Raw genomic sequence first — 26,355 nt, forward strand, 5'->3', positions numbered from 1 at the left:
CAAGCTAAGTACACATATCACCTCTAGCACTTCATGATGCTAGAGACTCTGCCTGTCTGGTAGTCTACAAGTATGTTTAATTTCCAATTTCAACAGCCCTGCAGCAACACCACTATACTGCTAATGGAGAGAAACTGGAATGCTGCAGTAAGCTGTAGGGTTTCCTGATTGTAACAGTCATAGGAGATGCAGCACTAGCCATCAACAGTGCAATCTTTTCCTCAATATCCTTGCCAATGTGCTTAAATTTTTATGCAATTTAGTGTCTTTACAATACAAGTACCCTCTGTGTTCCTGTAAGAATGCTAGTTCTATTTTCCCTTTGTTTTTTCAACTTCTCATCTGGTTCATCCCTCCTTTGTCTCTAGTATCACCTAGATGGCCCAATTAATAGAATCAAAAACCGTCTCATGAGGGACAGCGACCTCTTTGTGCAGAGAAGAGCGTGAAGGACAGAGAAATAGAACAGGAAAATAGAGGAGCTCACCACTGGACTGGCTCGAGCAGAGCTGGCTCTTGAGGACGCCCGAGATCCCGAACCGAGGTAACAGCTGTACTCTGAAGGCTGCCGTGAGCAATCCAGGAGCAGCAAGCAGAGAGGAGAGAAAAGAATTAGGACTGGGAAAGGAAGCAAGAGAGAAATTAAAGCATTGCATAGTTACAGAAATGGTTACATGCAGTTGGACAAAGGAAGAGCAGTTAAAGTCAGAGAACAGACACTTCAGGTGTTAATTTGAAAAAAAATGAGGCAAACAGTAATTCTAGTTGAAGTTTACCAAGGAAAGAGTTTTGATTCAATTCAGAGTGTGGTAGAACAAGAACAGTAACTTGTATTTAAATACCTTAGGACCCCATTCACAATCAAAAAGCCCTCAATTTCTACACAAAAGGCTCAATCCTACTTGTCTTTGAGAGCTCTGAGGCTCTCCAGAAAGCCTTCTTGTTCTTCCAACATTGCACACATATAAAATGAATCCACGTTCCACAGGCCAAAGCAATAACCAGCCAGCTCTACAGTGATTTGAGCAGAAATCAAGACCATCTCAGAGACTAAAGAACCTTAGGTCTGCAGTGAGAGCTGCATTTTCCAGCACCTGCAGCCCTCACCTCCTGACAAAGGAAGTATTTTAGCCCTTCATAAAAGCAAATACCAAAGCAGTGATGCAGAGCAGACAGGGCTGGCTTGCTGCTGACAAGGGCAAAGAATGCACGTATCCTGCTTTCTTTTCAGAGCTTATAATGCAGTGGGAGTACAGAATGGAAATGAAAGTTTGAAGCAGCAGGGAAACAGATCTAGAACTTACCCTGTATATTAATTTTAGAACAATTCCCTGTGTTTTGCGATTTCAAAGCAGCAGCTTTGTACTCAATCTTGTATTAAAACAGGTTTTATAGAACATAAGCATATGTGAGAGAGTGAGACACATTCAGAACAGACACAAGTGAACCAAGTCCCTGGGTATCTGCTAAACATATTGTTTCTCCTATTACCACCCCCTCTAGGCACTGTGGCCCTTCCAAAAGGTCATGTTAGTGCATCAGATCTCCTACACAAAGCCTGGCACTAAGCAGAGGAAGCAGGCAGCTCAGGACAGCAACAAGCACGAGTTCAGTCCCCAACACCTTGAGGAGATGTGTGACCTCTGAGAGTCGCTTTCACAGTCCTCTGTTCTGGGATATGAAATCTAAAGAATTATCATACTTTTGATATGTATCTACTTTTATTTAATTTGGAGGTTTCTCCATTAGTTTATCTGGACGCTATAGGAGTCCCCTAAAACTACTACTGAGACATTCAGGCCTTCACTACTGGAGGTCTGTTTGTTTTGTTGTCTTCCATCATGCACAGTATAAATGAGGCTTACAGTACTAACAAATGATACCAGGGTAAGTTAGAAATAAGCCTGACTACAATCCAACACAGGCATAACTACTGACCACAAAGCCACCCACACTGCATTACCCTCTGACAGCAGAACTATGCTATGGGCTTCAGTGATGCTGAAATGCCTACTGGAAACACCACAGCTGTGACAAAGCCGTGCCACGTGAGGCTGAAGTTGCATGCTTCAGCTCTCACTCTTGTACAGACCACTGTGCAACACAAACCAGGCTGGATGTGGCTCTGGGCAGCCTGGTCTGGTGGCTGGTGACCCTGCACATAGCAGGGGGTTGAAACAAGATGAACATTGTGGTCCTTTTCAGCACAAGGCCATTCTACGATTCTATGAAACCAACCAGAGGGGTGATGATGCACAGGATCAGTGGCATGGAGTTGGATGGGGACAGATGAAGGGGAACAAGCACCAGAGTTGATTTCATCTTCAGCCCATTAGCAGTGGGGCTCTCAGCCCCACAGCCCACTGGTAATTATTTCTCCTCAAATCAGAACTGTGTCATCTGGTGCTCTGAGATGTTTACCTACAAAGGAAGACCTGTCACACAAAGGATGCAACCAGCTTAGGGTAGTGCAAACAACAAATCCACTGAAGTGCAGGCAGACCATTCCACAAGATAGCCAAATACAAACAAGGCATAATTGGGAAACAAAAGGTAATTTGAAGCTTAAGATCAATAGCAGTAAGATGCACAGCGCTCCTAATGAGGCAGTGTTATGCAACAGGAGGGCCCTTTAATGGCTAACAAGGGCTCAGTGGGCATTCTTGAAAGTTTCCTTCTTCAAGCCAACTACATTGCAAGTTTTTACACATTAAATTAACAGCTATGCTTGTGCACGTCACGCTCTGCACACTAACAGAGTAATGCTGGGGAAGCAAGATTCCTTTTTATTGTGTATTAATCTCAGTTTGCAGAAGAAAAATGAGGTCTCAGTGAGCGAAGGGACTTTCTGCACTGCCTCGCCAAGGTACTTGAACTGAAGCTAAGCAGAGGGGCAGAGCTGAGGTCCCCTTGCTGCAGCAGTGACGCTGCCTGCTGCTGGGCTCTGCTACCTGCAGCACACCAAGGCGATGCATTGCTACACCACGTAGGTCAGAATTTAGGATTTGGTGCAAGCTCACAGAATCAGCGCTTGCACTTTGCTACAGCAGCAGGCTATGGGTCTGTCACAGTCCATCCTAAACACTCCTCAGCCTCGAAAAGCCTGCGTTCTGGTAAAGGCAGTTACTGAAAGACAGAGACACGACAAGGGGGAAATGCAGAAAACATCTTACAGCACGAGAACTAGAGGCACTATACCGACGACTCCCGCTGTGAACACTCTCGTCATACACAGACGCCTACAAGTAGAAGATAGAGTCAGAACAATCCTGGCAGATCTAAGTTTCTGCTTTCACTCTGTAGCATAGCAGATTCACACGGTGCAAGGACACAGGGGAATGAAGAGCATCTCCTCCAAACAGCCACAAGCAACATGCAAGTGAAAAATTAACAATCTGAAGTCAGCAGGCTGGGAAACCCCACAACATACATGCAAAACCTGAATGACTCCCCCATATCTATCACATAGCCATGCATTTCTAGCAGTTCTTCCATCACCAATTCAACTGTGTTACCCGTGACCAAAATGGCTACATCAATTCTTAAATTTCTTAGGTCTGTTTGATTTTCATTTCTGGTGCTTGCAAAACGTTGGGAAAAACTTATGTCACATGAACCCCAATGATGAGCTGGTTTCCAAACTAATAAAAAAGGAGGAAGATGCAGATTGGGCTCCAGTTCTCCCTGTGAGTGTCCAGTTCAGGAAGCAGAAGCAATTCTGCCTTTAAGTGTTGAGAACTAAAATGAGCATCACTCAGAGTTTAGGTTTCAACAAGAACCGTGGAATTTGGCTAGCAAGGAAGAATTGATGTTGCCTCTCTCGTCTGCTCCTGTTCATCCCGAGGGTACACCAAAACAAAGATGCCTGCATCCCAAGTGAAACCCACAGAAGCTCCACAACTCCACGAGCAGCAGCTGTGTAATTCCAATGGGTGCAAGAGGAAGGATCAGCAAGTCTGATGTACAAATAGCATCACACACACATGGATCAGACAGGTTAAACCAGAATGTGAAAGAAATGGAGCCAACAAGAACTACAGAGGTGAAAGACAGTATGTGCATGGCTGGAAGTGAGTGGCTTCAGTATTTGTACTTTGAGTGTTAGTACAACAAACCCTGTAACTTCTGGCTGGCAGGGCATCACTGTACAGCAAGGAGGGCTGAGGAAGACAAGCACAACACTTTTTGGCATAGAAAATGAAACCAACAACAACAAAAAAAGGATGCCTATAGCAGAATTCACAACCTTGGTAAAAGGTTAGGATTATTACACTACAACAGAAGGAAACCCAGTATAAAGAATGTTAGTTGTCTGATACATAAAAGCATTAGATCTCATCTCTCAAGACTGAGAACACCAAGCAAACATGCATTTCCTACAGGAAGGGAGGACACCAAAGTAGAGAGAAGCACAAGAGCATAATTTAATTTTAGGTTATTGTAATCATCTCCCAACACATTTGTGTGTAGCAGCCAGAAAGGGTGTTTCTCCTCACTTCAACCAAAACCAGAAACAGAGCTAAGTGCAAAGACAAATATTTTAAGCTCTACATAGTAAGTGTTCCACCTTTTGTGTGTTGCCACTTAGCCCTGAGAAATCCCAGTTATTCAGGACGAAGTTATGACTACCTGAGTCAGAGCACCGTTAGTAATCACCTGCACACCTCAGGGCAGCAGGCACGTACTGCTGTGATGCTCCAGCAGCAGTTCCAGCTCACAGGCCCGGTGCCACCCCCCAGCTGTCAGGAGCACGGTGACACTGCCTTGTCCTGCTCGGAACACTGCTTGAGTAGCAGCATGCTGCTGCCCAGCTCCATCCGCATGCAGAGGACAATGCAACCTCTCAGGGTACTGGAAAGCTTTGGAATTTTGCTTCCAGCATCACTTCAGGCAAACAGAATTGCCTGAAGAACTTGAGTCAATTAACATTTCCCTTACTTTTGCAGAGCAGTTTAGGCCAAAAGCAAGAAAAGTAACCGTTGGAAAGGTAGGAGCACCAAAGCAAAACTATTTCTGCCCACGTGAAAATGGCTTGCCATTACTCTTTCCAATCTTAAAACAAAAAGATTTTTTTGGTTTGGGGATTTTTCTTTTTTGATTGTGGCAATTTCACTAAGAGCTACAACAACTCCTGACAACTGCTGCAGATTAATTTCTTATACAAGAGGTCACATTATCCAAATGAAGTCAGAATGAGAAGCACAGGCCAGGCGAAACCAGTGGACAACAGACCCAGTTTCCATTTTGGGAAGAAGACTGAGATGTGGAAGCATAGCCACTGTTGTGAAGACCCAGATCAGGGTAGTATGAAGCCTGCATTAATTCCAAAAAAAAAAAAAAGCCCTTGAGAACTCAATAACATGACTTTAAACCCCTTCAAGTGGGAAATAAAACGTGCATTAGGAAGAACACTGGAACTTAAGAACACTGAAAAGTCCATGTGATCACAGATACAAAAAGGTAACTGCATTAAGGAAATTGCATTCAAGGTAAGAGGACATGTGAAAATGGTTCATCCTTTCTATTTGTGAGGTAGAGACTAAAATGAAAGGTCTTTCTTCTATCCCTATCATACCAAGCGGATTTTCAATCATTTCAATGGAAACCGAGCAGTGTTCCCTGGATTACTTTCTTACACACATTTTGCTCTTCCTGCACTGGAATGTGCCTTGGAAGAACAAGAACACCATTAGAAGCACTACGTAAGGCTTCTTGAACTCCCAACAATTCAGCAAGAGGGCCAGCAGCAGGACATGCTGTTTCTTAATGGCTTAAGCAACAGTATTTCATCTTCTCTTACCAACATATATAGGCCACATGTATAAAGCCATATGCACACACACAGTGGAGTTCCTAGTAAGCTTTTCTACGAATATTCCTAGCAATGTAGTACATCAATGGTGATATCACACAGCTTAGTAGTAACACTTTCACTGGATGTTCACCTTTGTGGGAACTTCCAGAACCTCTACATAATTTATAAAACAAACAAGTTTGCTTAACAAAACACTTCAGATAAACAGCAAACGCTTTGGGAAAGTCCAAAGGCCAATTGCACTGCTCATGTGCAAATGCACACTGACTACTCCCAGGCTAGGGAGTCTCAGCCTTACAGCACGATGTGAGTGCACTGCACAGGCTGCAAAACAAGCTCTGATACGCAGCACCTGCACAGACAGCGCCTGCAAACCCTCCCTGCCATCAAAATATTTCTTGCTACAGTTCAACTTTTACCCAATTTTGATTACAAGTTAAGCAATTCCGGCTTCCAAGTTCTACTTGTATCAAATGCAGAGACTTCCTTTCTCACTCTTGGCCTAGTTTTATTTTTATTTTTTCTTTAAACAGCTTATTGCTGCACCTCTACATCTGAGAAACTGCAAAACCTGCAACATGCAAGGCAGGAAAAACCTGCTTCACCACACAAAAGAATTCACTAATTAGATTTAATCCCATTAAATAGAGCAACAGATTTTAGAGCAATATAAATCATACAATATACTAACCCTGCTAGATTTTCTACTCTGGGACGATCCATACACGTCTTCCTCGTAACCATTGGTCTGTTATGGAAAGAAAGGGGAGAAAAGGAAAGAAAAGGAGAGAAACTGATGCAGACCCAACAGACAAGTCTGTGTGACAGCCATCATTTATGAAAAGCAAAAGCAGAAAGAGGAATTTTCAAAGCTAAACCAGGAACACAAGTGCAGAACTAGGTCAGGGTTTCAAACACGAGGATGTGAACACTTTTGTGTCCGTCACTATCTGCAAACCAGCCAAAAAATGTCAAGGATACTCCTGCCTGCCTTTTTGACCCTCTTCTTCTTCTTGTTAAGAAAAACCTCTGCTTCCCCCATTATTATAGCACTGTAACACTTATAACTTTTCACACTCTTTGTAAAGAGAACAGAGGATGAAAAGGAAACACAAAGGATGGGAGAGTACAATAAATATATCACAGTAGTTACTTATATTCCTGGCAGCTGAAAACCTTAAAAAGCAGCAGATTATAGCTAAGAACTTAATCCTAAGTTTATATTCAAGAAATTCTGTTTAGCTGACAAAGAATGATACATGAAATCTTTTTGGCTTTCCCCAGCTACACCGAAATGAATCCCAGCCAGCGACCATCCACCACCTGCCCACGCTTGGCAAGGCAACACAAAGACTACAAGGGGTTTTAGTTGGTTCAGCTGTCCTCTTCATGCTCAACACACTGCCTTGTTGCTGCGCGTAAGTTTTCTCTGAGAGGAGAAAACACAGACATGCTCAGAGTGAATAAGAGATTCAGAGTGAGACAGTTCAAGTCATTAAGCCCATTCTGAACCCATTTTCAAGCCAAAGAGATATCATACACTACACAGTTAAGGGAAAAGAATAACATTAAACAAATCTACCTATTATTCCAACCTCCAGGATACCTCCTTGCTCTCTATATGCAGATAACCAGGCGCTACAGACTTCTACAGATAAGCAGACAGTGCTGTCTTAGTTGGGAAGAGCCCAGATGAGATCCTTTCCAGCTGCTAGTTTTTCCAAAAGCTATTTTTCAACTAACTGCATCTCTTTTAAAAGAACTTGATCGTGGCAAAGGTTTCACTCAAGAATGTTTAGCAGAAGCACACCAAAATCCTTGGAGTCACGTTAGAGTTTCATCTAATGCTTCTCCTTTTTGCTCTTTAATAATTACCTTGCTTTGGGAAATTATATTGAATTGCCATGATTCGTTTTTCACAAATCCAGGTTATTTATCGCTGTTAATAAGGCACTTCTCAACAGAGTTAATTTAATTTGCCCTATTATCTTTTAGATTTCAAACTGAAGCATTACAGTTCTGGTCATTTCCTTTGCTACTATGACCACTGTTCCCTCCTCTCCAGGGACTTCATCAGCTCACATTTTCAAAGGCAAATGCTCCAGTCAAAGTTTTGCAGGATGAATTTCATCAGATCTTGCAGACCTTTGTTTTATGCTAAGCATCTGATCAAAACCTTTATGAAAACTGAAACAAACAGGATGGCATACTAGAGAGAACTATGAACTGATCCTTTTCTCTCTCAGTTCCTTGAATCTCTCCCCATGAGATTTCAGCTGACATCCTGAGTGCTATTCTTTACCTTCCATGTAGATCTAGCTTTGCAGTGCAGGTCCTAGTAGGGCAATTCCAGGTAAGGTCAATGCCTTTAGGTTTCCTGAGAAACACTTATGTTTACCAAGTTACAGTAAAGAAGTGTCAAAGTGTCACTGCGTTAAAGGAAAGCACATCATTAGATTGATTTCCTTCCAAAACGCAGGCAGCTGAGTTCTCCTGGTGTTTCACTGGCTCAGCACGCTGAGTACCTGGCTGGAAGTGCTGTCATTCATAACATGCCATGTGTTGTACTGGATAACTAACATCCCTATCTGAAAGTAACTCCAAGAGTTGTGCTACCAATGATCAGACAATGTGGGATGGAAGCAAGCTCCCTCAACCCCCTGGATATTATTTCTAATCAAAAGCTTCAGCACCTCTAGCTAATATACATCTAATATGCAAATGTTGTGCTCTTGAAGCATTATCCAATTGTTAAGTAATCAAATGAAGCTGTAAATGAAGTTACTAAGCTACTACTTTCATACATGAAAAAAATTCTACTTCTTTTAGGTGAAAAGATTCAGTCTTTACTACACATACTTACCATCGACTTTACCTTTTTTACATGTGTAATATTGAAGTTTGAGCTAGATTTTGAGTGTTTCAGGAGGCTCTCTATGTACAACACTGACACAGACCTTTGGCTCATGCTACGCAAATAAAGCAATTCTAGGCATTCCTGAGGACGCAAGTCCTGAGAGTTACACCATATCCTTGACATTGGGCTGGTGACCTTACAGCCAGTGTACTTGCTTCTCTAGTCTCATCACAGCATTTTTGTATACAAAAGCCTCAGCCAGACAGTGAAGATACATACTGCTTTGGAGTAGTTCTTCCATTTGGTCCTCTCATTTTCTAATCCAGCCTGCAGTGAGATTAAGAATGCAGGGTGAAAAGATCAGTGAATTTACGTGCACACACCAGAGCCAGGCATGCACAGCATCGAGCAAATCCATCAGTTCAGCATTTCTCCAGCTCTATAGAACATGGCTCAGTAAGCATATATGAAAAAAAAAAAAAATCAAATCTCAAAGTCAAATGGTCAGTTATTAGAGAATATTGTTAAAAGTGATGATAGCATTGTTAAATTTAGTAGCTACAGTTAAAATTATTCATGCTTGCTGGATTAAGTCAATTTACTGAGCTACCAGCTGTCTATACTTACTACATCAATACATCCATGCAAAATTCAAATGTGTTTGGACTATTTCTGTATATAGGTCACTCAAATAGATTCATTGCATTCCTAATCTGAAATAGGGCAGGGAACGAAGAAGAGTGAAAAAAAAAAAAAAAAAAAAAAAGCTAGAGTCTGTAAAACTGCTCTCTGCTGAAGCAACAGACAGACCTCCCATTTGACACAGTACTGGCACAGACCAGGACAGCTAACAGCATGAGGAGATTTTAAAAACTGAGTTTCAAGTCCCAGCATTCATTTTCCCAACTAGGTCCATCCTGTGTCCCTGAGATGCAGATCTACCTCAATACAGTCAATGAACATCCTGTGTCGAGTATTATTGCTCATCCCTCACCTTAGATGAGCTATCACACTTGATGTTAGTTTTTTTTTTTTTTTTTTTTTTCCCCACAGTTAGTTTTTAAACACACAATGTAACTTTCAGGCTATTCTCACCACTGGATAGGCGCTGGCATACTCCACATGAGACTGTCAAAAGAACAGAAATCAGAACAACAACAGAAAACAGTGAAGCAAACAATGGCAATCAACCTCCTTCATGCCCTAAAAGATGAAAATCCCACAAAAATAATTCTGGTGATGCACAAAGCCAGAAGCTGGGAACTTTGTTGAGTAGACAAAGCAAGGAAACGTGCCCAAATTGTGTCCAGAGTGACTAATGGCAGCAGCCTTACATGCTGGAGTCTCGGATGTGAGCCAGCTGAGAAGCAGGGGAACAAAGGCACTTGCAGTAAAGACTGAAGGAAAACAGTGTCTCAAACACTGTTGATGTTATTGAGCCTCCTTAAGAAAAACTGCATGGGAAAGAAACAAGAAAGGCATGATATTATTGATGGCTTCAGGATGAGCCACGGAAACGCTACTAAAGATGTCCAATCTCTGCAGCTGACAATCTCCCTGCAGGAGGCACAGATGCACTAGGGATAGCATTGTAAGTCACAGGCTACTGGCTGCAGCACAGCCCAGCTGCAGAGCTTCAACCACTTGGCTGGTGTGCTCTAAGCAACACCTCTGGTGCAGCCTACGTTGAGGGCTGGAAAGGAATCACTGCTTCAAAGAGTAATTCCTACTGCAACCAGCCCCACAGTGACCCAGAGTGCCAAAAATACAAGATCAGCTATCAGAAAGGGAAAGTCTTGAACGACAATCACAATGGAAATAGTAAGGAGATAGTATTTACATATCCAAAAATGAAGAGCAGTCACTGTTGAGTTTTATGAACTGGACACAGACAGCGCTTCCTTCATGTTAAAGTAGCTCAAATGTCCCTGGAGGTAACTTTCAATTTGTAGTTGCTCAGTTATTTCTTTGTTTTACATGGACACAGCAGGAGCCAAACTTTCACAACCAGATGTGGTCACACTTCAAACAAGCTGCTGCATACCCACATTAGGAAAACAATCAGTGTGTACTCTCATCACTTCATTTCAAGTGAAAAAACCTACATCAAGCATAAGGGTAACTCTCCAACCAGGCTAAATAACGTGCAGGTTTATTTCATCCTTTCTCCTCCAATCCCAGTGGCACTGGATGAGGAAAGGAAGCCTTCAGATATACCAGGCTCAGTCAAAGCCCTTCCTCTGCATGCCCCAATTGTCAGATGTCTTGCACAAGAATGTTCACAGAATGCTACCTTATGGGGGCAGTGGGGAGTCTGTGCAACATCATCGGAAATAGCGGGATGTAAAGCTTCAACCAGATTGTCCTGTCAGAAAAGGACATTCTTTGCGGAAGTACTGGGTATTTATGGGCCATCTCCTACAGCAGGGGAGATCCTAAATCATCTAACTCGTACCAATGATAAATTGGGAACAGCATCAGCGGAAGATGGAGTTATTCTCAAACACATCTGTTTTAGGCACAATTGACTCCATAACAAACTGGCAGCAGCTGATTTGTGTTCAGAACTGCTGGGTGCTCCCTCCATTGCCCTGTTGTTGTTCCTGTTGTGTTGCCAGCTGAATACTTCGCACAGATCCCAAAAGCAGTGGGCTCTGACCATCTCTGAAAGACCATCAACACAAACTGAGACAGCAGCATTAGCTGCTAAGAGCTAAACTGCTTAACTAGCCCCACAATTACAAGAGCTGATTATATTTACTCTAAGTAAAGATTTGTACACGTGTATTATATGGACAAACATTGTACTGATAGTTGGAGAAAAAGTGTTGTAGGCTTTTCTACAGATTAGCAGTGGTACACCGAGGCACCAGCTGCCCTACTAATCCCTCCCGAGAACTCAGTGTGGCTCTTTATTCCCCCAATTCTCCATATTGACAATCAATCAAGGGAGCTTACAGGGCACAAATGGCTGCACAGGCTGAAGTTTTGGCTAAGTTCTTCCTGTGACAAAACAGTAAGCAGCATTAACCAGAAGGGTATGCATCACAAGCTTTGCTCACGTTTCTCAACAGTGAGTAGAAATCAGAGAGTACCTTGGGTTGAAGGAATTATTGGTCTAAATGTAGCAGTGCAAAAACACATGCCTCGAGCACAGAAAACAGCATGACCTTGGAAGGAAGATGTTTGCAGAAACTTAGAAAAGGTGCAGAACAATGACTCTGTGGTACAGGAGGACAGCAGCTTCAGTACACACACATGCACACTTAAATTGTACGATTTACCAACCCTCAGGCTTCCACGGCTACCCACTGACATGCGCTCATCTTCATCCGAAGCCTATCAAAAGAAAGTATAAAGACAAGAAAACAATGAAATGAACATAAACAACAGGCAGTGATGTAAATGCAGGGGAGCTTTGATGGGACAGAAAGAAAGAAAGGAAAAAACTTAAGAGAATTAAAAAGAATTGCATTAAACTCCAAGCAAAAAGTAAATTAAGTCGTATCCTGCCCAAGAAACAGTCAGCATTTTACTACAGGACAAATTACAAACTTGCTTGGCTACTCCCAACTTTATGTTCGCAGCCCACAGTTGAATATAAGAATGTTACACACTCCAGGCAGGTTACTTCCCCATCCTCCACCCCACCCCTTTATTTTAGCACATTCGCAAGAGCTCTTCAGAATGATTGGAGAGAGTGCAGAGAAGCCAGGATGTGGGTTTGGGGCTTTATTCAGTTGGGGGGGGGGGGGGAGGGGAACATTGTGGGCTTTTTCTCTTTTTGAAAAGGAACTGCTTTACTCTCGTCTGTGTAATGAAGGAGCAATGCCTAGCTACAAAGGAAAAGCAAAAGCACAACATACTAACCGAGGCATTTCTTCGGGCTCTACGTGAATAGCGCTCACTGTCTTCCTAGCGAGGCAGCAGAGAAAAACAAAGAGTGAAGCGTTGAAAGGACAGGTCCACCACCAGAGTGCGTTCAGAAAGAAACAAGGAAACTTCAGAGCACTTTGGAGTCAGTAAGGTTAAGCCAAATAACGGGAGGTGACGTCTTGTCAAATCAGAAAACCCCTTTCCCTTCACTCTGACCCCAGCTTACTTCCCCTTCGCGTTACAAAAGCATCTGCATCCTGAAACACAGCATCATTAACTTCTGTGGGACAGAGGTTGTGCAAATGCTGTAGCATGTGTTACAGTTCAGTCAACGGATTTGACATGGAATTTGGGGAAAGTGGCAAAAAACAGGGGAAAAAAAAAGTAGTTTCAACATTGGAATTGATGGTTTTCAGAGGTGAGCTGATTTCTAAGCAAAGGAATTACTTGTAACGTAGAGTTCACCGTACGGCCTTCCAATACTTGAAGGGAGCATACAGACAGGAGGGAAACGACTGTTTATGAAGGTGAATAGTCATAGGACAAGGGGGAATGGTCTTAAACTGAGACAGGGGAGGTTTAGGTTAGATATTAGGAGGAAGTTTTTCACCCAGGGGGTGGTGAGGCACTGGAACAGATTGCCCAAGAAGGTTGTGGATGCCCCATCCCTACAGGCATTCAAGGCCAGGCTGGATGTGGCTCTGGGCAGCCTGGTCTGCCGGTTGGTGACCCTGCACACAGCAGAGGGTTGAAATGAGATGATCATTGTGGTCCTTTTCAACCCAGGCTATTCTATGATTCTATGTGGAGAGACTAAATGGCTCATCTGTATGATTGGAGCATCTTGAGTGGCTGGCTGCTCCCTGGGACAGCAGGTTTTAAGCGGGGATGCAGCAAACCAGTATTTATGCTAGTTAATTATCATGGAAAAGTTATCTTCCAGACTGGAAGTCAGCTGTCAGCTGTTCCACTGTCCCTCTTACAGCATGCACCACTGGAATTGTAGAGAAAGGCCACAAGGGCAAGGAACAATAGTTTTCATCCGGCATCACTGCTAAGCGATGTCACGAACTTATGTCAGACAGACATATGAAGGAAATGTCTTCCAGCCCTTCAGCAGTCCTTTCATCTCATGTTATGGCTTTTAAAACAGACTGATTCTGCTAACGGCCACATCTGTGTCTAAGTTGCTAAGCCAACTCTAGCAGCTTAGCAACTAATGAAATCCAAGACCGGAAAAGGTGAGCACTGCCACAGTCCCACTACTACTGCATCTGGAATGGTCAAAGCTAACAGCAGAAGCACAGATAAAATTTGCCCAGCATTTACCTGAGTACAGCTTTGAAGAAGTTCAAATTGTTGCAAAATCCACAAGAAATAGAGAGTATATATGTGTGTATATACATATACATATACACACACACACATATATATATACATACATATATATATTCCTTGCATTAGTGGCTCTATTGGGTCTACATGCTCATCCAATCTTCAAGTGCTAGGATGGATATAGAGGTCTGCAAAAAGAGATGGCTCTAACCAAACCCATACCAGATTTAATCTTCATTTCAGGTGCTGATGTGGATTGCAAGAGCCTGAGTGCTAAGAGCATATTTCCAATGTATGGAAACAACTATGCGGTGTGGTCTCAAGCACAAAACTTCAACACATAAAAACTGATTAACTATGTTGATCAAGGCCTACCATCCATTGCTCGATGTCACCCCATTTAGTATCCAGACCATAATATTTCTACAGACAGAAAAGGGAAAAACTGAATTTAGATGAGAAAGGCAAACACTGAACACTTAGTCATGCATTGCCAGTGCACACAGATTCACACATGCAGATTTCATGGCCATGCCAGTGACGGGATCCATTGGGTGCCATGTCTGATGCAGCAGATGCCCAGAAAAACTTCCCAGCACAGGGATAGGAGCATTCACCAGGACAGTCTGACCCCTACACAGCTCCTTATTGCTCAGCAGCATAAAAGAAAAACCAAACAGCACTACAGGGAAAGAAGCAAAGAGCATAATGAGTCTTGAATTTCTGACCCATTTAAGTCAAGACTCGTTATAAGGGATCTGAACACAGAACATTTCCAGGATGAAAAATGCTGTCAAACTGTGTTCACTGTACAGATTTGTCAAACTGGGAAGACAAGTTGAATAAAATGTAAATAACTTGTGTATTCTTATTGTTTTCTTAACTCCGTGGATCTCATTTTTGCCTGTATTTTGATCATCTTGGCACTGATGGTAGAACAGAGCCTTGAGAATCCTTTATACCAGAGCAGCAAGGTTGGAAAGGTCTCTGTGTTTTAGTACCATGTCATACGTTTCCCTAGCAGGCTGTCCTACCTGAATTCATTTGCAGGTCATAACTTTTGGCACTTCCCACTGACCTTGCATTCCCAGCAGACAGCAAATTGCTGAAGATCAACAAGTTCAACAGGATTTTCCACCCTTCCCAAGCACACATTTGGAATCTAATCTCAGGAAGCTCACATTTATAACGGCAACCATAACATTCCAGTGTGAGGAAAATCACCAGGCTAAAGCACAGTAATGGGCAAATGGAAATCCTGCTCAAGGAAGTATTGGATGTATTTTAGAACAATTTAGGTTATGTATTTTGAGGTTTGTGTATTTGTGGGGGGAAAAAGTGCCTATACTTGCCTGCTTTCCAGAGGCTCGAGGAAGCAGAGCATGAGCAGGTAAAACATTAATGACAAAATTTGGAATCTTCTTCCTCATTGAGCTCAGCATTTTGCAGACACTCGATGGTATTAATGTATCTTGACTTGCACCCCAAAACCCCACTCTCTATTTAGTAACAAACCAGAAGAAACGTCTGAGCTCTCTGATACTGCATCAGTTTATTCCCACTTCAGAGTGGGAACAAAATTATTTTCAACAAAATTATTTTCACCTTCAGGCCACCTTGGTTTTCACCTTAATAGCTCTGAAGAGAAGACAGCCTGTTACAAAGTAAAATATGCACAGAGTTGCTGCATTAGGACATCAGGGAAAACCCGAACTGTGTAAAGACTGAATGCTATCAGTTCTAAGCTGAAATTTTTCAGAAAAGAAATACTGGAAAGTAAGTATTGAGATCAGACATTTGAAAAATGTGAAATAAATCTACTGCACTGCAGGTTTAAACAGCATACACACATATATCTGGAAAAAGGAGAAGAGACAACAGTTAAGACACTTAATCACATTCCTACGAGGGCATGGATGCCTTCCCCTCTTGTTCCTGCAAAGCATCTCAGCGTGTGCACAAATACTCCAGAATCTCACTGCAATGCCTAGCCAAGCTGCACTTGAGTGAAACTTCTCCCTTAAACTACATGAATTAGAGAGTATTATAATAACTACTGTTTTTCCAAGCATTGCATACTTCCTTGTATGTGCTTGGACCAGTTGTTTCCAGGCAGAAGTAAAATACGTATGACAGCATGTTGTAAAATTAAGGTTTATGTAAATCACATCCTGAAAGTGAGCCCAGTTCTTAAAGCTATATGAATTCCAGCTGGTCAGGATTGTGTTTGAGAGCAGGACCTACAGATTATGCTTTGTGGTAAATCAGATCAGGTAAAGCCTTATTAGAGGCTCCCTCTTTCCCAAAGGAAAAATGGGCAAGATTTTCTGACGCTACAAGTTGATTTAATTAAAACAAAAACACAAACAAAAAAAGCCTACACACATCCAAGGGGAAAGAAAGCATCCTAAAAAGTCAATATAAAGACAGAGGGCCCTTTCTCACACATAGGAAAGGCCCATAAGTACACTAATATTTCATACTGCCTGCCCTTGGCAATGCTTACTTTCTGACACAGGCTTCCGAATTCAGTTCTGCAGAAGATAGATGAGGAAGCACTCCTTGAAAGACTTGTATGGCTGTCTCTTTCTCCATCCATGTGAAGTGACATAGCTACATGTTTCACATCCCCTAAAGAAAACCATTAATGAAAGCAATAGCCTAGAGACCACTTCTATTTGAATCTAAACAACAGATCTCATGCTGGACTGAGCCAGTAGCATCTGAAGTTTCAGCTATTTTACTCCAGACAGTTCCCAATCCTTTCTTTAAGTCAACTGTTCTGCCATAAGGGATCTGCTGGGAGTGGAAAGTGAAAAAACGCCTCCATCACTTAGCTGGATACCTCTTCCAGACTCAAGTTCTCTTCTACCCTGAAAATTGATATTAAAATTCAATAATTAATGACATTAATACCATTGAGAGAGAATTCCAGATCAGATTTGTTCACTAAGTGCCAGTGAAACTGCTCGATTTGCAAACTCACTACGGGATGCCATGAAGCTAACCCACTTATCTCCTCATCCATGTCAGGACACCAAGAGAAAAGAATTTCTTTGTCTCCTGTGGGGCTGCATACGTACCAGCAGATTAAATTAGCTCCCATACAGGAGATTGATACACTGATAGCCTGTTGATCCACAGGAAGACGTTAATTTGATTCACTCAGTACATGGGCAACTTCAGAAATAAATACAAGAGTAAGATGGGTTTGTCATCAAATTAACCAAGTCAGGATTAAGCATGAGAGCATGATTTCAGTGTTGCCTTCATACACATATGCACTTGGAGAAGAGAGCAGCATTTCCAGAAGCACACACACTGCTATCCAAGCCAGGGAAACATGCAGTGAGGGCCCAGGAGTGCCAGAGCAACACAAGCAGGCTGTGGTTTTGGGACACATTTCTCACTCAGCAAGCAATTCAAAAAACTAGGATAAAAATCATTCAGTATAGCGGAAAATGAGCAGGCTTAAAGAAATCCATGCTTTCTCTCCCCCTGTGAAATTTCTTTAGAGCTATTCTCTTTCTGTGTACTGCACAATTCAAGTGCTGCAATCACAGAACAGCAAAAGAAAATCCCAAGCTTTTGTTATATAGCAGGTGACCTCCGTTACAGCTCTGATTATCATTAGCTAAGCCACCTTTTAGAGCTGTGAGAGGGGAACTGAGAAGAGATCATGACTTTAAACTGAGTGGATAGAGTATTAAACAACATAGAAGCGTTTGAAAATTTTTGTTACAGTTTATTTACCAAACGATTGCAAACTCAAACACAGTGTCCCTGATTTACTTCAGTGACTTTCTGCATGCAAGGTCATCTGAAAGTCATTCCTGCTGGCACCCATTAGGTGCTTGCACAGCCTGAAGTGTGTGCAACGATGCACTTGGTCTTCAACAGCAAAGTGACTGCGTGGCTCTTAGTGATGCACTGAGCCACCTAACTCATGGGATGGCTGCTTTGCAAAACTCTTCTTCTCCTTACTGCTTATTCCTTGTCAAACAGTCAGTGGAAAAGATGATACTAAACACCTAGCCAAACAGGTCACCTTGCCCCTCTCCCCTTTATTATCCACTCCACAAGGCTATGGGAGGAAAGGAAACATGAAGGCATGGAAACAAAGCTTGCTGTGCATCTTCCATTCTTAAGAAGTTTTTCTGAGCTGCAGACAGGACTCGTGAGAGAACACACACACACACAAACAAGAATGAACAAGCAAGCCCTACCTTCTGAACTTGATAGATCTAAGGGGGAAAAGGGAAAGGAAAGAAACAAGGAAACAAAAGCTAGCATGAATGAATGAACAGCAACACAACAACAAGCCAGCCTAGAGGGGGGAAAAACTCATTTATGCAGAATATACAGCAAAACATGAATACAAAGAAACACATATTCAAATCCTGTTAAGTCGGGTAAGATGAAAGCAGAGGTTACACTCCAGGCTTCCTTCAACACAGCTTGCTAAAATACAACACTCCCATGTGCCTACCTGCTGGCTTCTGGGAGGTGCATGGACATCTGTTCCACAGACAGTTAGGCAAGAGAGCAATCCAGCTGGAGGGCAGGGCCTCCTGCTTTCCTATCACTCCTATTTCCACTGCCCAAATACTCACCTGGGATGGCAGCTGTGCATCTACCATGACAGTTAAAAAAAAAAAAAAAAAAAGAAGAACTAACTACAAACAATCCATTTTTCTCTTAAGGACAAAGTTCTCCTTAGCTGATGAAACAAATATCATCAATGCTACCTATCTTTTAGCTGTGTGCAGGACAGCATAAACTTGTGCAAGAGATTTTCAGAGCATTTTAACATGTACTGCCAGAACTGCAGGATCTCTGCAGGTTTTGTTTTTTGCAAGAGACCTCCCTCCTTGTTCAAAAGTTACCTAGCTGCTACCCAAATTCAGAAGGAAATTGCAGCTTCATTCTCCACACTCCTCTGCTGAGCACCTTTTGAGCTTTGTATCTGTAGCAGAAAATGACAATGCTGTTCAGAACCACCAGCTGTCTTACTGTCAGATGAGCACTGACTTTGGATGAATGCAACTCCCAGCCCTCTGCTATATGAATGGGACCTGGGGGAAGGGGAGAGTGCTTGGACTCTATCCCTTCTGCTGGTCAGAAGGTGGCAGGGCAGGCAATCCCCGTACTTCTGGATATACACCCATGGATCTCTGCCATCCATGGCCCTCCTGGGCCACCTCAGGTGAACCCAGATCCCAGTGCTGTGTGCAAAGCATGCTCCTTTCAATCACTGCCTCCGGAACCGGCTCAGGTTCACTTTCTTGACTGTGAAGGACAACTGCAGAAGCCAACTTAATACCTTCAAAGCGTTGATTCCTATTCCTACAAATGCACAGGGGATAACCAAGACCCACAGTTAAAGCTAGCTTTCCCACACAACTAATCACCTCACTTTATCTTGCACTAAGAAAGCCCATAAGAAGAAACTGAACTAAAGCCTCCCACAGCTCCCAAGAACACACAGCAACTCTAATGTGCATATGGAGGGTGCTTTTCATCCATTCAAGCACTGCACTTTTACATGTGGCAATTAGCAGGCGGCTGTTACAGGTTTAAGATTGCCACGCTGTTGTTTCACCCACATTATGCTCCTTTGAAACATACCCTGCCAGGGCTTGGCTAACAGGTACAGCCAAGCTTTGGGGCACACTGACACCACTTGCACATGAATGATGCTTTCTGATAGCTGTCCCATGCCTTTGGGACAACACGATAGCTCCTCTATTTTTCAAATGGAGTGCTTCAGGCTCAGCATAGCAGGTGTCCCTGCTATGTGCAGAAATCCCTGTGTGCCCAGGACCCAGACTGCCAACAGCCAAGACAACAATGAGGCCCTTGTTTCAGTCCAGACACTGCAAACAGTGCAGAGCAGCACAAGGACAGAGCATCATCAGAACTTCCTCAGCATTTTGGAAACCTGGGATTGTTTTGGTCAGCCCATAGCGTGGTCACAGCAGCTCTGCTCCAATGCAACCCATCTCTAATCAGTACAGTACCCTCTGCACCTTCACACTATTTGTGCAAGAAAGACACAGATAACCTTCACGAGCTCCTTAGTTTCTTCTCCACATCCATCAGCACCAAGTTTCATGGTCAGCCTCCCACCTTCCATTCAAACACCAATGCTCTTCTCTAGTTTTTCCTGCACTGCCAAGGATCTGAAATGGCTCCAAACACTTCCAATGCCAGCTGTCACACAGGACCTGCTGACTCAGCTCAGGCTTGCAGCCACTAAATCCTAGCAAGGGAAAAAAGGGGCCTAAGTCATGAGTCAACAGGACCTGAAAGCAGATCAAGGGTGTTCTCACGTTAGCTTGCCTTTAGTACATTTACATTCACAGGCTGCAAATGACATGGGAAAAAAAAAAAAAAAAGCCACAACGAAGTACCAGTAACATATTTTACTTCACCAAAGCATGAATGCAAAGACAGAAGTATGTGCAAATAAGTCCGTTGGCAAAGAAAGAATGTACAAAACTGCAAAGGCAAGTGTTGTGCTAAGCTGAAAACGAAGCGAGGAGACACGTACAGAGCACCTGCCCTGAACTAAAAGCAGAGGCTCATCTGCTGCGTGAACTGCCATGCAGGAACCTTATCCTGCAGATTACAGAATGGGAGGAGATCTCTCTCTCCCTCTCTCTCTCTCTCTCTCTCTCTTCCCTTCAGGCTTTAATATCAGCTTAAACAGTGGTCTCCCACTGTCAGTCCTCAAAGAGACAACTGAGTCCTGCCAGCAGAACACAGAACGTACTCCTACATAAAACATTATTCCCAATTAGCCATTAATGCTAAGTGCCCTGGCACTCAACAGTTAAACGTTTCTTAAAAAAAAAAAAAAAGAAAACTTTAGTATGTATTATTGCAAGGGAAAAACACATACAAAAAAATCTTCTCTTTAACCTGGTAACCCCACTAGAATTTACAGTTTGTTACTGTGAGCTACTGAGCCAACTCCTGCCTTGTTCTGCTGTGTCAATTAAAAATAAATGTCAGAATGCACACAAGTATTTGACTCGGTACCAAACATAACTCTACAGTAGGATCCAGATCGACTGACCTTTGACTCAGCAACTGTAAACCAAATGTTTAAAGGCCATGGCAGTGTGGCAGGGGAAAACACAGGGCCCAGCAGGGTGGGACCTGCAGCCTGGAAGCAGGCAGGGCACTAAGAGCCACCTATTGCAGCCACCCACACAGCTGAGAAAGTGCATTGGCATTTGCCTCTCCTGCACAGACTGCGTGCTGAAGGATGCCAGGAAAACCTACAGCAACCTCCCTATTAATCATTTACATCTTTGGTGGAGAACAACAAGAAGCACAGAACAACAAGTTCCTGCAGCTGTGTTTAGCAGATCCGTGCCTTTCCTAGAGTCTCATGATGAGGAACCCTTTCTCTGCCAAATGCATGTGATGTGAGAGTGACCACCAGCTCTATCTTCACAGATCAGTACGTATCAGATCACAGCTCTGGAGCTCATGTTCTTTCAGAGCAGGCTCCTCATTTACCCAGCTCACATCTCTATGAAACTTGGAGGCATGCTCTCCTCAGCTCCCTCTGTCTGAGAGCACCCTGGCACGCCTGCTTTTCCTGCTGCCTGCCCCAAGATAGTATCAGGTGATCAAACAAAACCACCTCTCCAAACACCTGGATTCCTGCCCCACCACAGAGACCTGCAGCAGCCTTCCGCTGGAGCTTTACCACATCTCACAATGCAATGCAATAAGTTTTCTCTCAAAGCCCCCCTGTGCGCTTGTATTTCAACCTGAATTTACTAAATCTACCCTTCTGCATAGACATTACACAGGGGCTCAACCCATACCTGCAGCAAGCACGCTTACCACTATGTAAAACCAAGCTGCCTGATAAATACAATTTGAATCTCCAGAATAACCAACTATGCTGGACTTTCTGCTGCCAGTTCTGTGTGCTGCATTAAATCCTGCCAAACGAGGAGCTGGACATGGTGTCACGTATCCCCACCATTTACTGATGAGCTTTATTATGCAGTTGTGACTAATCTTTGGTGCATTCTTCACATATAAGCTAGCCTACAGAACGTGGCCTTTTAATAGCATCCTAATAAAAAGGTTGCTCCTACATATAGAAACATTTATGGGAACAAGAACAACAGATACCTGGTGTGTTGTTCTTGCCAGAAATGCAAACATCACTTAAATAATATACTTACATTCATGATGCAGAAATTATCCCATTATTTTAAGGGTAGGAAAATGAGAGAGAGGCTAAGAAACATCACTAATATTAGATGGTGGGCATGAGGGAAGCCAGTTTCCAGTCCACATCCAAATATTACAACACCTTATTGCAGTGCCAGTGAGAGCTATACTGCTTTGTTTATAGCTTGTAACAGTAACATCTGGTAACTTGCAACCTAGACTAACAATATATATCTATATTCCTGGAAGATCCATGCTTCACAAGAAGCCTGTCAGAGCAAGTATGCTGCTTTAAGCACGAAATCACACATATGCAATAAATTTACTTACTGCTTTTTAACTCCCATAACTGGCTCTAAAAATCTCCTGAAGTAGTAGAGCAAGTGCTTTAAGTTCTTCTTCTTTGACATGTGTGAATGTGCTATTTATTGCCCTGAAAAGTTTGAGAAGATGGGGAAGATGGCAGACAAGCTGTACAGACACCAGTATCACAGTCTGTTCTCCCCCAAGAAGAAGGGGAAAGTGCCAGATCTCTTGTGCTGCTTCCTACTTGGAATCTTCTTTATCTGTGCTCTCTTTCATTATATTTGTGATATATCTGTGGCAACAAACAGCTTCGTGCAGACATCCTCATTAGCTCTACCTTCTATCTGGGGGTTGAGATGAAGCTATGTGAAAAATTCAGGGAATATCCAAAGCTTGCGAAATATTAAACAATTGTGTAGTCATGTTTTGCGATCTATGCCAATGAATTACAAAACAGATTGTAGGGAATATCTGAGTGAGCTTGCACTGAATTTCATACTTCAGAATGACATGCTGTACCATTCAAATTCCATCCACATAAGGCAATTTCCACCAAGTTTCAGATCAGTTATCTGCAGGAGCATGCACAGAATCTTTTCAAGCTTTAGCTTTCATACCAACATCTCAATTTACAAGGATGTTCTTTGCAGCATCAGCTTTTAATCTTCAAGGGGTCATCAAGTCTCATTAGTATTATCTGCAAATTAGATGGTAACACCATTGTCAGCTGCCACGACACCCATATTTAGTTTGCTGCCCAAACAAAACACTTTGTGCTTGTTTGCCATGGAGCTTCCAAAGGCTGCTGAGCTGATCCCAGCACTTGGGCTACAGGCACACCACGATGCTTGATGGTACCAGCGCTTATCCACAGTCTGGACCTTCTGAATGTGATCCAGGTTACAAGAAACATCTTTCAAAAAGCAGCAGCTGGAGTACTAACAGGCTCCTCTCTTCCACAAACAATGCTCCTCTGCAGCTCTGACTACTGGTGTGTCTGTAGGTATATCTAAACCTCACTGCAGCTGATGGGTGTTAAGAAACATCCAAACATGCCTCAGCTAGATGAGGCACTTCGGCACAATGCTCAGTATGGGCAAACTGCCCACCTGCTTCTGCTCCAGGGTGGTTACTGCAGCCTACACCAATGCTGGTCTGCTACTGCAACCTGATTTGCCATTTTAAAGCTAAACCAAATCCTTCCCTGCACCCCAAAGCACGCACCTACATTTAATCATCTCACATAACACCTATAGACTCCTTATTTCTTCCCTTGCCATCAAAACTTACTTCGTTTGAGTAATAAACATTGATTGTCGTTGACCTTGCTACATCTCTTCTGTTCTTGCATTCCTTGGTGTGCGTTTAATGAAATTTTTAAACCCTGCTGGTTCTTATCACTGGTCTGCCTGTGCCAATCTGCCTGTAGCCTCATCCTAATTCCTTTAACTTGTACAGCTTCAAAATAAACCACTACTGTTTCCTGAAGTAGCGTTAACAACTGAGTACAGCTCTGGCGCATCAAGCACAACAGAAGCAGAACAAAATGCTTGGGTCTTCACAGGCATTCGTGACGATTCCTACAATGGAGGCCCATGATTCTGCACATACTGACTGCATAAAAACAACGAGCTCTTCCCCAGACCCTGCACAGGGTTATGTTTTACCAAATACAGTCCCCTTGCTTTGGTTACCAAGTTTTCCTCCTGCTCACAGCAGACCATCATTTTTATAAACAGGGCAATCGCAATGCCCACCTCGGTTTGCAAGCAGAGAGCTACAGGACAGCCAGGAGTCTTCCTCGCTATTTGTTGTTCTAATGAAGTGCCAAGAATCCATTTCCAGCACACATACAGCCAGGCCATGGTTCTCCAAGTTTAATATTAAACAGTGATTACAAATAACCACCAGTGTTCTCTGTGAATAATTAAACCAACTTCACTGAAACAAAGTCGTTGTCGCAATCCCAAATTTCAGTCATTTTCTTTCCTGTGATCCACAAACGGAGCAGCACCAGCTCTGCACAGACAAAGGCTTCAGCAAAGCATAAGTTAACTCTTGATCCCAGATCCTGGAGCAACCTATAAGAAAGCAGATGGGCCACCTGTCCCCTTACCCCACAGACGTACCTCTTTTTGCTGCCGCTCGAGTTCCTTCATCCGGATCTCCCGTGCCTCTGCCCGTGCTGCTCGCTTTGCCGCCAGCCTTGCTTCAGCCTGCGGATGGGAACACAGCAGTGAGACCAAAGGCACACAGTTCAATGTGAGGCACGCGCGCTCAGGGTGCCAAATACGGAGGTTAAGCTCTGGAAGGCTGTAAACACACCTGTAGGAGTTAATTCCCTACTGCTAGCAATGGCCCTGCCTTCCATAACTCGTTATGCTTCACCAGCAGGTAATACAGCCGAGCGTAGGCACCAACCCCAGTGAGCAGCTGCCTTGAGATGCGCCCTGTATCTCTGTAATTACTGTTTGTGCAGATAGAGAGGAAGTGCTGCAATGGAGAAAACAGGTTTATTTACTTATTTCAGAAGGGCAGGTCTGGCTTGGTTTTTTTGTTGCTTTTTTTTTTTTTTCCTTCCCTGCGGTGCACATTATTTTTTATTGATGAATTAATTAGACAAACAGCAAACACGTTACGTGCCGCTTTCCCCAAGAGCTGACACTGCACACACACAGGCGCAGCAGCTCAGCACAACTACACTCAGTCAAGGCTGGAACGATCCAGGCAAGGAAACAGGGAACCTGAGAAAATGCACCAGCTCAACTAGAGCATCCAGACGGTGGCATTCAAATCCAAACCTCTCCGGAGTGGATGCCTGCCAAGCACGGGCCTCCCATGAGATCTATTAAGCTTCCTCATTTCATCGGGTTTGGAAGTGCCAGAACATGTTGCAAAGTAACAGTTTTAATTATCTGCTTTTAATACCAGGCAAAAACAGGAAGCCTCATGTGCAAAGTCAGCTCAGGCTGTGTGCAGTGGGACAGAGAGCTGCTCCCCCAGCACAAGACAGGAGAGCTGGGCAGGGAGCTGGAGGCACCGTGTGTTCTCACCAACCTGGGAACACATTCCTCTCCTCTCTGCCTCCAGAGCCTTACTGTGTGAGGGTTGGACTCAATGATCTATGGAGGTCTCTTCCAGCCCATTCAATTCTGTGGTTCTGTGTGATATTACAAGGGCAAAGGGATTCACACACTTGCGAGCAGTATTGTAGAAGCATATATTCTCTCTCCAGCATACAACAAAATGAAGCAACTTGGAAAACGAAGAAACTTTCAAGATGCAAGGGAAAAACGATGCTTTGTAAGTTATTCTAAGTCCTCCCTGGGAACAAGGCTTGCCTGTTCCCTGGATACTGACTGCAATAAATGAATTGTTTCTTTGTGGAACATCCCATTAGATGACATTACATATACATATATATGACACATTTTGGTTTCAAGTGCCAATCCATGGGTAGTCTCTAATTTATTGTATTTTAGCTTTGAAGTCCTTGCCTGCTCATACAAAGCCAATTTTTGAACCCTAAAGACATGCAAGAGTAAAAATACATTTTCCTTCAGTATCTTTGGCTTGGCTTATATCCTGGAACTAGCATATGTTTTTTATGAACTTGGTCTTTCCAGGGCCACATGGTTCTTCAGCAGTTAGTATCTGTCATGACAAGCAAGAGAACAAAATATTCTGAACCCTTTTAAATAGCTTTTGAACTTCTTTTTTTAAGCTTATCAAACCCTGCCATTAGCACATAACCTACTGATACATTTGCAAGAAGTCAACAGAAACTTATTCCATCCAGAACACTCCTTGGACCCACATCAAAGCAGTACAGAGGCATTCAGGCTCCAGCCTCCTCCTCTGAACATGGTCAGCATCCGACTCAGACCACGCTGCTCTACACTTGGTCCAGTTTTCCTGTGGGATTCCACTTCGGCACATTTTAATAGATACAATGATGGAAGCA

General features: G+C 43.2%; 1 protein-coding gene across 1 annotated transcript in view; it reads right to left on the bottom strand.

The window, feature by feature from the left end:
- The window catches only part of LOC100550595 (uncharacterized), an 80,059-nt gene that overhangs the window by 17,483 nt on the left and 36,221 nt on the right, over positions 1-26,355 (bottom strand). The window contains 12 exon segments of the mRNA XM_085228411.1: positions 488-565; positions 3,174-3,239; positions 4,116-4,160; positions 5,233-5,313; positions 6,507-6,563; positions 8,952-8,999; positions 9,768-9,800; positions 11,961-12,011; positions 12,543-12,587; positions 14,259-14,306; positions 18,110-18,127; positions 24,521-24,607. Coding sequence (XP_085084537.1) covers positions 488-565; positions 3,174-3,239; positions 4,116-4,160; positions 5,233-5,313; positions 6,507-6,563; positions 8,952-8,999; positions 9,768-9,800; positions 11,961-12,011; positions 12,543-12,587; positions 14,259-14,306; positions 18,110-18,127; positions 24,521-24,607 — 657 coding nt within the window.

Source organism: Meleagris gallopavo, chromosome 7 (genome assembly GCF_905368555.1).
Source record: "Meleagris gallopavo chromosome 7, MGAL_WU_HG_1.1, whole genome shotgun sequence".
Taxonomy (NCBI): domain Eukaryota; kingdom Metazoa; phylum Chordata; class Aves; order Galliformes; family Phasianidae; genus Meleagris; species Meleagris gallopavo.